The 13,271-nt window shown below is 54.1% G+C and overlaps 1 protein-coding gene across 3 annotated transcripts in view; it reads right to left on the bottom strand.

Moving 5' to 3' along the window:
• ARAP3 (ArfGAP with RhoGAP domain, ankyrin repeat and PH domain 3) overlaps nucleotides 1–12,724 on the bottom strand; it is a 28,219-nt gene extending 15,495 nt beyond the window's left edge. For 2 of the 3 annotated variants that reach the window (XM_023193031.2, XM_023193032.2), the window contains exons 1-16: nucleotides 12,642–12,724; nucleotides 10,468–11,008; nucleotides 10,261–10,322; nucleotides 10,045–10,156; nucleotides 4,462–4,665; nucleotides 4,258–4,327; nucleotides 3,868–3,988; nucleotides 3,596–3,780; nucleotides 3,407–3,513; nucleotides 2,957–3,156; nucleotides 2,776–2,861; nucleotides 2,451–2,633; nucleotides 2,136–2,271; nucleotides 1,407–1,523; nucleotides 816–963; nucleotides 604–706 (exon numbers count right to left, since the gene is read on the bottom strand). In XM_023193031.2, the coding sequence (XP_023048799.2) occupies nucleotides 604–706; nucleotides 816–963; nucleotides 1,407–1,523; nucleotides 2,136–2,271; nucleotides 2,451–2,633; nucleotides 2,776–2,861; nucleotides 2,957–3,156; nucleotides 3,407–3,513; nucleotides 3,596–3,780; nucleotides 3,868–3,988; nucleotides 4,258–4,327; nucleotides 4,462–4,665; nucleotides 10,045–10,156; nucleotides 10,261–10,322; nucleotides 10,468–10,991 (2,358 nt within the window). In that variant the 5' untranslated portion in view covers nucleotides 10,992–11,008; nucleotides 12,642–12,724. The remainder of the gene's footprint in view (nucleotides 1–603; nucleotides 707–815; nucleotides 964–1,406; nucleotides 1,524–2,135; nucleotides 2,272–2,450; nucleotides 2,634–2,775; nucleotides 2,862–2,956; nucleotides 3,157–3,406; nucleotides 3,514–3,595; nucleotides 3,781–3,867; nucleotides 3,989–4,257; nucleotides 4,328–4,461; nucleotides 4,666–10,044; nucleotides 10,157–10,260; nucleotides 10,323–10,467; nucleotides 11,009–12,641) is intronic. The other variant, XM_023193033.2, reaches the window with a different exon arrangement.
• Nucleotides 12,725–13,271: the final 547 nt, after the last annotated feature.

Raw genomic sequence — 13,271 nt, 5'->3', positions numbered from 1 at the left:
AACCCTAGGGGGTGCGCCTTTTACGCCCACTCTACAGATGTGGAAAAGCTCACAAGGCTAAGAGCTGTGAGACTCCAATCCCAGGATGTCTGACTCTAGGGCCTGAACTTTCAGTTCTGGCAATGGCATACAGGAGGGAGATATTGGCTTATCTAAGAATGGACAAGCTGGGAAATATGAAGGTAGCTTTGCCTCTGGGCTTGCTGGAAAACTGGAGCAGAGGGTAGGTAGTGGGAATCAGAGCCAGCTTCTTCATGGGAGGAGGCATTGGCACAGCAAGGTTTGGGCCATGAGCTTTGCAGACAGAGGCCTGAATTTTAGTCCTGTGCTCTGCTGCCTCCTAGATCTGTGACCTTGACCAAGTGAATTCATAAACTCTAAAATTTACTTTCCTTATACGTAAAACCTTACCTCTGAGGGTGGTTGTGAAAATTAAATGAGATATCGAGTGGGCAGTGCTTAACACAGGGCCTGGCACAGAATATGTGCTCAGTCACCCTTAGCTGTTAGTGGAAGAAGTGGCTGTAGAAATAAGAGAGAAGATGGGAGCACATGGGGACAAGGAAAGCACGAGATGCTGCAGAGGGCGCTCTCCTGTCTCACCTTGCCCACAGCACTAGTCCAGGCCTCCAGACTGTCAGCTCCATCTGTGCCAAAATGCTGGATCCTCCCCCCAGTGAGGATGAGCTCAAAGGAAAAGGGGAACCTAGAGAGAAGATGAGGTCAGGGAGGAGAATGGGACCAATGAGGGGGCTGTCAGGCTAGAGGTTGGGAAGAGAAAAGGGGAAGCTCAGTGAGCACAGGAGGGCTATTACCTGTCAAGGTCACCTGGGTCAGTGGGTGGGGGGCTCACACCCAGACATACAATATCCTGGGGCTGTATGAGGCTGAGGGGTTCAGGGCTGTTTTCTGATGCAAACATTTCCAGAGCTGCTCCCAGCACACACCATAGGCGGGGGGGAGCTAAGGAGGAGGGAGATAGTCAGGGGCAGCAGACCTCTGCCCCCACTGTCATAGTTCCCATTTACCAGATATTTATTCTGTGTCAAGCCCTTTGCCCATATGTGATCCCATGAAATCTTCACAATAACCCTATGAGGTGTTATACTCAGTCCTGTTTTGCAGATGGGGAAACTGAGGGTCAGTTTCAGTAGCTCGCCCAAGACACATAGGTAGGAAGTAGCGGAGCTGGGATTTGACCCAGTCTGACTTCAGAACAGATGCTCTTAACTATCACTCAATGCTGCCACCTGGCATGGTCTCTCTCTCACCCCCAGGACCCCAACCTATTCCCAGGCATGGCCCCACTTTCCCATCCCAGCCCTCTCCTCTTTGTCCCTCTGCGGTACACTCACACCTATCCACTTTCTGTCCCTGTATCCTCCCATCCCTTGGCTCCCCCTCACCATCCCGGCCCCTGCGAGGGGGTGAGGGTCCAGCTTTGTTGGTGACGGGACCACAGTACAGGAAGCCACTGTAAGTAGCAGGCACCACCACCTCATTGTACACACCAGGGGAGGGGTCTGCAAGGGGAAGGGGAAGCAGGTCAACCAAGTGCAATGGGATCACCTGACCCCCTCTGGGGAAGGGATGAAATGGAGAAAGCCAGTGGGACCTGACTCCACTGGCAGCACAGCCAAGTACAGCCCAATGGAGCTGGATCCCTCACTACCCAGATTGCAAAACAGAGAGGCAGGGGGTAACGAGATGGGGAGGCTTCTGGCCCAGCCCCTGCCCACTGCCTCTCCCCACCAGCCAGCCAACCAGGCTGTTAGCTCTGGGTGGGCACCTCAGGGCATGTGACATCCTGTAAGGGTCTCAGCCCCACTGGCCTGACCAATGGAGATGAGTGTCACTAAGCTGATCACTTCTTTGAGAGATCAGACTGTCTCCAGGGAGACTAGCCCTGACCTATGGATTGGCCCTGTCTGGGGTGGACCAGCACTAGCACCTGGAACACCCAGACCCTCCCCAGCCACAACCATCATCAGCTATCGCATGACATCAGGAGATGGGCCCTGAGGATCCCAGGCTGGGCCACTGTGATCAGCTAATTGGGGCCCCTTGGAAGAAGTGAATCATAGGTTGGGTCTGAGAATTCCTGTGGGGGAGAGAGGAGGCACTTGGGGGATGACCTGGGGGCACGAGGCCAGGGCAGCTGCCATCAAGGGCTGACGGAGACCACGGCTCCTCGCCCTCGAAGGCCTCAACACAGAGGAGCTGGGTCATGTTCTTCAGCAGGTTGGGTCCTGCCACAGCTGCACACAGTGCCTGCAGGGAGGGAAGGGCCTCTGTCAGCCCCCAAATGCCAAACAGAGCACTGGGGACAGTCGTATGATCACCCAAAACAGTCCCCACCACCCAAGTCTAGGCATTCCAACTCCAGAGAGTGTTTCCTGACACCCCCCCCCCCCCCCCACCCCAGATCAACCCCGCTCTGTCCCTCCTACCTGGAGAAGCTGGCTATGATCTGGGTACTGAGGGTGGGGCTTCCGGAAGAGACCCAGCCGGTACTTTCGGGAGATGAACTCACCCCGGGGGCCAGGGGTCGCATCTGGATGCAGTCCCTCACCTGGGGGTAGGGTCCCTGCCCAGAAGCGGTTGGCACGATCATTTCCCAGGACAATGAACAACTGTGGGATGACAAGGGGCAAAGGCAGGTGACAGGAACTCAAGAGTCCTCAGATGTTCCATTCCTGTCCCCAGGCTGGCCCAAGGCCTGCTTCTGGATGCTCCCTTCTACCCCTCCCTCTTTCTCCCTCTTCTGCCCCTCACCTGCACTATCTCATTACTCCAGACACTCGTGTCCAGCTTCAGGCTCTGCACCTTGGAGATCCCGGAACCCAGGGCCCGGTGCTGACCTGTGTGAGGGTGTGAGGGGCATGGGGCATGGGTACCCTGAGCCCTCTAGTCCCAGACCTCCTGTTCCCCACATAGGCTTGAGGCCAGTCCTCACCTGCACACTGCTTGCAGATGACCACCCCCAAATTGACAGCGGCCCAGTCTGGGCGGGAGGACCCACAGTCTGCACAATGCCGGTTGGCCCGATTAGACCAGATCTTCTCAGCCACCTCGTAGTCAGACAGGGTCTCGGTTACTGCTTCCTGCAGAGCGGCCGCCCAGCTCTGCCGAGCACCCCCAGACTCGGCTGTGAAGCTGAGGGGTTGACAGCCAGTCCATGGGCATGGACCTACCCACCATGTCCCATCCCCCTGGCCTTTGCTGCAGGAGCCACCACAGGCCACACCTGGGGCAGCCCAGACCCTTCTGACATCTTGACCCAGCTCACTGGACTACCATCCGTGCACACCCTCTGACGTCCTACTGAGGAGGCCTCCAGTCCTCTGCACCCTTGTGCCTCCCGCAAAAGTCTCCCAGCCTTGCCTTCCACTGGCCCAGGCCCCACCTGAAGCAGCGATGGGGTGTGAGCAGGTCGAAGCTTCGACTCTTGGTCTCCCGGACGCTGCAGCCCTGCAGTTCGATGAAGCAGATCCCGATGCCCAGAGAGAAGGCCTGGTGGGGTCAGGGGGTGGGCATTGTGAGGTACCAGAAGAGACTAGTTCAGGCCCCTCAGCCCTCACCCAGCTCTCCTCACCTGCTCACTCTTGTACAGTGCCAGCTCTCCAGGGCTCAAGGCAGCAAACACCTTGGCCTTGTGTCCACGCAGCTCCAGCATGCCTGTGCGGAGGGGTCGGGGTGGCTGGGGGAGCCGGGGGTGGCCCAGGAGGCGCTGCTCCTTCAGACAGGACTGCAGTGTGGAGCACCACGTGTCCCGCTGAGCTGGTGGGGATGGAGAAGCAGGTCAGTGGCTATTGCGCACACAGCCTCCCTCCCTCCTGCCCTGACTCAGGGAGCTGTGGCCCTCACCCTCGCTCTCTGTGCGGAACACGAACACCCTCTGGCCGGTGATGACCTGGAACTTGTTGTCCTTGCTGCTGCGGGTCATCTCAATGGCAGTCAAAGGTATCACACCCTTAGGGAAGGGGTCCTGCAGAGAGAGAGCTCAATGACCCATGAGGACAGGAACTGAACCATGTGTGCCAACCCCTGGGTCCTGCCCCAGATTTTATGAGATTGGCATTCAATCCACGAGCAGTGGGTACAACTGCTAAGCCAGCTACTTTAAATGCTGATATGAGTCATGCAGTCACTGCCCCCCCCCCACCACATACACCATGGACTTCCCTCCTTCCAATTCTGAGCCCCTCTCAGCCGTCCCTCTCCCTCATCTCCATGTCACATCTCCTAGCCCCCCACCTTGTCACTGCCAAAGTACATCAGACTCCTCCCGTTGAACTGCACAAAGCGTCTCTGGAAGACATAGTTTCTGAGGAAGGAAGAAGCCAAGATCACTGTTTGAGGTTGCATGGGGTTAGCGGGATCATAGGGTCTGGGGGCACTTTCCCGTGCAACCACCTCCCAGCCTCTCTCTTCTCCCTCCCTTCCCCTCCCAGTACCCACCCCTGAGGGGAGAGCTTGTCTAGCCAGCCACTGAGCAGGGGCGTGGGGCGGTCTGCCATGAAGGAAAAGCTGGCATAGGGTGAAATGAGGTCATCACTGGTCTCCTCTGTTTCCAGGGTGGGTGATAAAAGAGTGGAGTCTCCAGGTAGCTCAAGGCTGGCATAGCCAGCATCCTCCCGTGCCTCCAGATCCTGCCTGCTGAGCCTTATGGGGGCCAACACAGGGAGGGACACACATTAGACAAGTACCCTGGACACTCTCTTTGTACCTTCTCCATCCTACTCACATCACCTAAGAATAGAATGCCTGGCAGGTACTTGATCTGCTTTGCTTTTCTTTTTTTCTTTTTCTTTTTGAGATGGAGCTTTGCTCTTGTTGCCGAGGCTGGAGTGCAATGGTGCGATCTCGGCTCACTGCAACCTCTGCCTCTCGGGTTCAAGCCATTCTCCTGCCTCAGCCTCCTGAGTAGCTGGGATTACAAGAATACGCTACCACGCCCAGCTAATTTTGTATTTTTAGTAGAGATGGGGTTTCTTGATGTTGGTCAGGCTGGTCAAAAATTCCTGACCTCAGGTGATTCGCCCACCTTGGCCTCCCAAAATGTTGGGATAACAGGCGTGAGCTACCATGCCCAGCCTCTTTTGAGACAGGGTGTCTCTCTCTCTCTGCTGCCCAGGCTGAGCACAGTGGTGCAATCATGGCTCACTGCAACCTTGAACTTCTGGGCTCAAGGGATCCTCCCACCCTGAGTAGCTGGGACTACAGGCATGTGCTGGCCACCACACCTGGCTAATTTTTTAATTTTTATTTTTAGTAGAGATGAGATCTCGCTATGTTGCCCAGGCTGGTCTCAAACTCCTGGGCTCAAGTGATCCTCCCACCTTGGCCTCCCAAACTGCTGGGGTTACAGGCGTGAGCCACTGTGCCCAGTCTGGATCTGCTTTTCAAACAGGGGAATAGGGAGGTTCAAAACCCTTAAGATTGGCATGGAGCTGCTTTCCTGAGCATACTTGGAATTTTTATTGGGAAAATTTCAGTCCATCTTCTGTGCCATTAATATGACTCGGATGGAAAAGACGGGGAAGGGCTGTGTAGATGGCTCCCTGTCATGGTTGCCCATGGCTAATCAATATGTCTTGACTCTTTCTCCAAAATGTTCTTGACCTCTCCCTGGACCAAGCACCAAGTTCCTATCAACTCTCACTAGGGTGATACAAATTCCCTAACTGGTCACCTGCTTTCACTCTTGCCCTCCCTCCCACACTCATTCTCCCACAGGCACCAAACTGCTCTTTTACAAATGCAGATGAGACCATTTTACTCCCTTGCAGGAAGACTTTAATAACGTCCCATTTGCACTTAGGTTAAACCCAAATTCCAATGGGCTGCAAGAACTTGTACACTGAGCACTGAGGCCCACAGACACTCCCCTGACTGCATCCTGTGTTGCCCTGGCCCTTGCTTACAGCCACATTCTCCTCCGTGTTTCAGAGCCTTTGCACACACTCTTCCCTCTACCTAGAACTTACCTCCTTCCATGCTTCTCTGGGCTGCTTTTCCTCATCCTTCAGGTCTCTGCTTATGTCATCTTCTCAGAGATGCCTCCCTTAACTAATCTGAGTGGATTCCTCTATTATTCTCTATCACTTTCCAGGGGTTCTCAACCTCAACAGCACAAAATAACTTGGGAAACGTTAAAAAATATCAGTACATGGGCTCCACACCAGACACGTAAATGTGAATCTCTGGGAGAGGGCCCAGGCACTTGTAGTTTTAAAAGTTCCCCAGCTAACGTTGAGAACCGCTACTGCAGCCTGTTTCCTACTTCACTGAGAAATTGAAGTAATCAGATAAGAACCCCCACAGACTCCCAGTGCCATGTTTACCCAATTTCACGCACATATTCTGCCTTCCTCCTGTGACTATAATAAACACCCATGTCTAAAGCCAGACCCTCCTCTGTGCACTTAAGCCTATTCCTCTCACCCACACAATCACTCTAGACATCCCTCACTCTCCTCTCCCGTACATAACTGTCCCTCCCTACCAGATCATTCCTATTCACCTACAAACCTACATAACATTGCATCCCGTAAAAAACTCTTCTTGGACGGGTACGGTATCTCATGCCTGTAATCCCAGCACTTTGGGAGGCCAAGGCAGGCGGATCACGAGGTCAAGAGATCAAGACCATCCTGGCCAACATGGTGAAAAACCCTGTCTCTACTAAAAGTACAAAAATTAGCTGGGCGTGGTGGCACATGCCTGTAGTCCCAGCTACTCAGGAGGCTGAGGCAGGAGAATCACTTGAACCCAGAAGGCAGAGGTTGTGGTGAGCCGAGATCGTGCCACTGCACTCCAACCTGGGCCACAGAGCAAGACTCCGTCTCAAAAACAACAACATAAAAACTCTTCTCTTGACTCTACTTCCTCTAACAACAATCATTCCAACTCTCTGCTCTTCTTTGCAGAAAAATTCCTCAAAAGACACTGTCTATACTTTTCTATTCTTTCTTAAAACCCACTCTGACCGGGCTTTCACCCCATCACTCTGAGACTGTACTTGTCAAGATCCCCAGTGACCTCCAATTCCAAGGGTCAGTTCTAAGTCCCATCATACTCAGTAGCAGACCCCTCAGAAAGCGTAGGACACAGTTGGCCTCTCCCTTCTTCTCCTCCATTTTCTTCACTTTGCTCCTGTGACATCATATTCTCCTGGCCTTTTATTTGCTGTCTATTTCTCTTCTGTCCATTTTGCAGATTCTTCCTCTTCTCCCAAACCTCTAGATATGGGAGTGCATGAGGGCTTTGATCTTGGTCCTCTTCTCTATCTGCACTCACTCACAGCTCTATGCACCCATCTAAGTGCTGACAACTCCCAAGTTTAGGTCTCCAGCTCTGACCTCTCCCCAGACTCTAGACTTGTCTACCTGGTGGTCTATTCTTCACCTCTTCTTGGAGGTATAACTTACACCTCAAATTCAACACATCTAGAACTGCACTCCTGATCTACCCTCACCTCCCACCTGTCTTAGCCCAGTCTTCCCCATCTCAGACCATGGCAGCTCCAGGAACTTTCAGGTGCTCAGAACAGTGCTATCCAGCAGAAGTCAATGCAAACCAAGTATGTAATTTTAAACTTTTCAGTAGCCACGTTTAAAAAAATTAAAAGAAACAGGTGACATTAATTTTAATAATATATTTTATTTAACCCAATATATCCTAAACATTAACATTTTAGTATGAAATCAACATAAAAATTCTGTAATCAACATAAAATATAAACATGAGATAATTTATATTTATTATATTCACCCAGTATTGCTTTTTCTCATATTAAGTCTTTGAAATCTAGCAGGTGTTTTACATTTATTATGCATCTCAATGGAGACTAGCCACATTTCATAGGCCCAGTAGTCACGTGTGGCTAATGGCTACCATACTGGTCAGCACCAGCTCAGACGGAAGCCCTCCAAGTCATTCTTGACTGCTCTTTTTTTCTCATACCCCAAGTTAATCTGACAGTTTGCCTTCAAAATAAAGCCACTTTTCATCATCTCTGCTACTATCACTGTACTCTGAGGTCTCTCACCTACATTACTACAAAAACCTCCCCACTGGTCTCTCTGCCTCTCCTTTTGCCCCCTACAGACCACTCCCAACACAGCAACCAGGGGGATCCATTTATAAAGTCAAAACCTCTCAATGGCTTCCCATTTCACTTAGAATAAAAGCCAAAGTCCCTACAAGCTCCTGCCTTATCTGGCCTCTTGTTTTTGTTTTGTTGGTTTTTTAAAAAACAAAAACAAAAACAGGGTCTCACTCTGTTGTCCAGGCTGGAGGGCAGTGGCATGATCTTGATTGACTGCAACCTCCACCTCCCTGGTTCAAGTGATTGTCCTGCTTCAGCCTCTCTAGTAGCTGCGACTACAGGTGTGCGCCACCACTCCCAGCTATTTTTCCTATTTTTTTTTTTTTTTTTTTTTTTTGAGACAGAGTCTCACTCTGTCACCCAGGCTGGAGTGCAGTGGCATGACCTTGGCTCACTGCATGTTCCACCTCCCGGGTTCCCGCCATTCTCCTGCCTCAGCCTCCTGAGTAGCTGGGACTACAGACGCCCACCACTACACCTGGCTATTTTTTTGTATTTTTAGTAGAGACGAGATTTACCATGTTGGCTAGGCTGCTCTCGAACTCCTGACCTCGGGTGATCCACCCACCTTGGCCTCCCAAAGTGCTGGAATTACAGGCGTGAGCCACTGTGCCCGGCCCTTATCTAGCCTCTTTTACCTCTCTGACTTCATCTCCTGCCATTCCTCCCACCGTGGCCCACCTGCCCCAGCCAAGATGCCCTGGCCTCCTCACTGCTCCTGGATCCCCTTGGGCACACACCCGCCTTGAGGCCTCTGTTCGAGTCACTCGCCCTACCTGGGACACTCTTTCCCCAGTTATCTTCATGGCTAACTCCTTCACCTCCTTTCCTTCAAGTTTTTGATCAAATGCCATCTTCTTAACACTCTGCTAACTGTAAATGAAAACTTGCAGTGCCCCCAGCCCTCATTTATTTTTTTTTCCTGAGTCACTGCTACGTCTGCCTCCCGGGTTCAACCAATTCTCCTGCCTCAACCTCCTAACTAGCTGGGATTACAGGCGTCCAACACTGAGCCTGGCTAATTTTTGTATTTTTAGTAGAGATGGGGTTTCATCCTGTTGGCCAGGCTGGTCTCAAACTCCTGACCTCAGGTGATCTGCCCGCCTCAGGCTCCCAAAGTTCTGGGATTACAGGTATGAGCCACCGTGCCCAGCCAACCTCCCAGCCCTCTTACCCTGCTCTATTTTTTCCATGGCACTTAATACCTTTTAAACATTCTATAATATTTAATGTATTATGTTTATTGTTAATGGACTGTCTCCCCACAAGGGCAGGGATTTCTGTGTACACTAATCTATCCCAAGCATCTACATCTGGTATATGACAGTTGCTCAATAAATATTTGTTGAATGAAAAAACGAAAAACACTTCTCCTAGTTGGGCATGGTGGCTCACGCCTGTAATGCCAGCACTTTGGGAGGCCAAGGCGGGAGGATCACCTAAGGTCAGGAGTTCGAGACCAGCCAGGCCAACATGGCGAAACTCCATCTCTACTAAAAATACAAAAATTAGCCAGGCGTGGTGGCATGCACCTGTAATCCCAGCTACTCAGGAGCCTGAGACAGTATAATTGTTTAAACCCAGGAGGCGGAGGTTGCAGTGAGCCGATTGTGCCATTGCACTCCAATCTGGGCGACAGAGCAAGACTCCATCTCAAAAGAAAAAAAAAAAAAAAAAAAGAAAAGAAAGAAAGAAAAGCACTTCTCCCAATTTTCTATTATATGACCATTGGTTTGTCTACTTGTTTTATTCCCAGTCTGTCCCACTGAGTCACAAGCTGCCTGACGGTGGCACTGGGTCTGTGATACTCATCCTGTATCTTGAGTGCCTGGCTGGTGAATACTCAATGCACGTTTGTTGAATAACTGGATGCACGGCCACCACCGACTCACCTGCTCCTCCCTCCCACCACTTCCCTGTTTAGTACTCACCTGTGTTCAGCCGTGTCCTGACAAACACCTCTGCCCTCTCTTCTGTCGGGGGCCCCTGGAGTCCCCACAGGTTGGACACCATAGTACAGACAACCAGGATCCATTATGTGCACTGGCAGGAGGAGAGGGGAATGCACAGGGAAGAGGAGATTGCTGGGAGTGTATGAGGTCCTGAGGGCACTATCCCTCTCCCCCAACCCGTGATAATCCAGTTACCTGTGCCTGCTGTGGGCCTGAGGGCAGGGGTGGGGGCAGTGGTTTGGGAGCTGTCTGGGGCCCTGAAGGGAAAGGTCTATTGGTTACTTAGGGAGAGAGGAGGAAGACAAGCCTTCATGCCCTGCTCCCCGCCTCCACCTCTGTCCAATTCATGCCCTCCTCCCCACTCCCCCCAGCATCAGTCCCTAGGGAGCCAACCCCACTCACTTTTCCTGAGCTGCCTGTGCCCTGCCTCTTAGGTCCAGGCCGAAGTAGATGGAATTAGGCATCATCTCCACAGTATTTAGGGCTGAAGACTGCTCAGTGGAGGAAGTGGGGAGAGGAGGGGGCCTTGGGCTGGGCTCTGGGCTCCTGGACACTCCTGGTTCCCCGAGGACTGGGCTCAGCCCAGGTCTCTGAGTGGTGGCAGGGCCACTGAGTCCACCAAACACGGTCCTGGGCTTCGGCACGGGTTTAGGGGGCTGGGTTTGGGGGGCTGGGCTGGAGGATGGTTCCATGGCACTATCTGATTTGGGATCCAGGGAGCCCTCTTCGGTGCCTGTCTGCAGCAGGCGCAGAATGCGTTTCCGGTGCCCTGTGGCGCTGATGCCCAACTGCTTCAGCTCCTCGTGGCCCAGGCCCCGGGCTGCACCTGCTGTAGCCAGGCCATGCCGTCGGAACGTGTCTGCATACTGCTCCAGGTGCACCGTGGCCAGCCACACAGCGATGTCCAGGTCCTGAGGGGCAGCCATGGGGGCTCAGGCCATTGCTGGGGGGAGGGGCAGGGTGAAGGGAGGGCTCAGGCTGAGAATCCCCCTCCCTGCCCCAAGGTCTGAGGCCTGGACAGTGAGCACCAGCCTCCAATCTTCCTCCAAAGAAAGATGCTGACAGGCCTGCGATCTGGAAGTAGATCTATCCCAGAACAACAGCAATGGCTCTCTACTTAGGGAAGGGACTTCATTTGAAGTTAAGGAAACTGAGGCCCAGAGAGGGGAAGGGGCTTGCCCCAGGTTCACAGCAAGTCAGTGCTAGAGTTGGCCCCTCAGCTCCTGCCCACCCTGGGTCTGGGTCAAAGCTCTGCTCCTGCCTGACTGCACATCCAACTGAATAAGCATGGGACAGAATGCTAGAATGCTGTGGAGCAGAGTGGGATTGGGAGATGCAGAAGAGGGGCCAATGATGTGGCCAGATCAGCTGTGGACTAAGGTGGGGAGAGGGGCAGCCTAGGTAGGAGGAAGGAGGTGCAGACCCCGCTCCCTCTTGTTTCCAGAGCCGAGGTATACAGGCCTGCCATCCTAATCCTGGTTGTTCCCAGTCCCTCCTCCCCTTCCACCTATTGTCTCTGCTCAGACTTCCTTCCTGTCCCTCCAGCCCTGGCCGCCTCCACATCCTGCCTGCCTTGGTCAGGCCGCCCAGAGAGCCCTAACCAGTCCTAATGTGTGGGGTCCCAGCCCTGGGTGGAGGCTAATTGAAGAATAAGGATGGGGGCGGAGAACCAGGCCAGAGAGATGAGGGACCAGAGGTCGGGGTACTCCAGAAGCACCCACCAGCAGCATGTTCACATGCTGTTCACATGTGTGTGCACATGCCCTGCAGCAGTTCAGCAGTGTGAAATGCCATCCCCTCACCTCTGCTTTCTCCAAGCCTTCCTTTTCTGAGCTTGCGTTTTCGCTGCCCATTCCCTTGGGCTCAGGTCTCTGCTCTGTCCCCCTTCCGCCAGCCTGACCCTGACCCCGGTCTATTTCATAGACCTGTCTCTAATTCTGTGGCCCCTGAGTTTTATCTCTGCCTTGTCCCTGTCCCTGCCTCACTCCATCTCAACCTCTCAATCCTTCTTTGTCCCTCTCCTTGTCCCACCCTGTTTTGCTCTCTGTCATTAAGCTTGTCCCTGACTCAGTCTCCAATTCTAACCAGATCTTGAGTTGTATCTGTGTCTCTGTCTGCCTCTGAGCCTGGGTTTCTGTCTTCCTCCTCGGCCTAGGCTCTCTCCCTGTTGCTCTTATGCTCTGTCGGTGACCAGGACGCCCTCTCCGTTCCAGCATCAGTGCGGGCCTCCTTCTGCCTCTCTCCAGTTGGGCCTCATTCCCAAGCCAGGGCCCGCGTGCTGACCCTCGGGCCCTGACTCAGGACCTGGTTTCCCGGTGACTCAGGCCGGGCTCGAGAGCACGGGACTGGGAGCCGAGGTGCTCGCGGAACAGGAGCGGCGGGGGCGGGGCGGGCAGTGGCAGGCAGCGCAGGCTGCGACGAGGGAGGGGGCGAGGAGGGATGGGGCAGAGGCCGGGCAGCAGGAGGGAGGGGCGGGTCGTGGCGGGGAGGGGACCCTGGGAGCCCACGAAGGCCCTCGAGAAGGTGATGGGGAGGAGTCTGGGAAGCAGGGACCCGGGGGGCGCGGGGGTCCTCACCTCACTACGCGGCCGCCGTCCGCTCGCGGGTGCCCGCCGCGCGTCCGAGGCTCCGGGTCCCGCCGCGCCGGCCCCGCCTCCCCTCTGCCCTCCCTCGACGGGCCCAGCCCCGCCCCGCCCGGCCGGTTCCCTCCGCGGGGCCCCGGCCACTCCTTGTGCAAGCGCAGGCCTCCAAAGGGTTTGGGCTCCTTGCCCAACCGCCGCGCTTATCTCCGAGTCTGCCCCCAGTGTGCCCTCTCGCAGGCCGAGAAAGGACCAGAACACGTTGGGACCAAGACAACCTCAGGGAGAGGGACAAAGAGGCAGACTGAGACCGGGACGGAGGTTGGGACGGAGGTAGAAACTGAGAGTACCAGGGAAGGCTTTGCATCCTCTCCGCTGCACCCGTGCCCTCCAGTCCTGCCAAAAGTGAGGAGGAAAGGTCGAACCATAAGCCCTCAGGGCACCTCTCCTACGCCCAGCAGGGTGCTGGACCCTGGCAACCAGTTTAGTGGGGGGACGGAAGCTGGACATCCAGAATTCATGGGGAGCCACAACCTTCCAAACTGCCCAGAGACTTGGCCTGGGCAACAAGCGCAGAGGCCCAGCAGAGGGGTCCCCGTCTGTTTCTCCCCACTTCCACTCCTAAGG

This window comes from Piliocolobus tephrosceles, chromosome 4 (assembly GCF_002776525.5).
Source record: "Piliocolobus tephrosceles isolate RC106 chromosome 4, ASM277652v3, whole genome shotgun sequence".
NCBI lineage: Eukaryota > Metazoa > Chordata > Mammalia > Primates > Cercopithecidae > Piliocolobus > Piliocolobus tephrosceles.
Note: the sequence above shows the minus strand (reverse complement) of the source record. Positions and strands in the feature narration are given on the sequence as shown.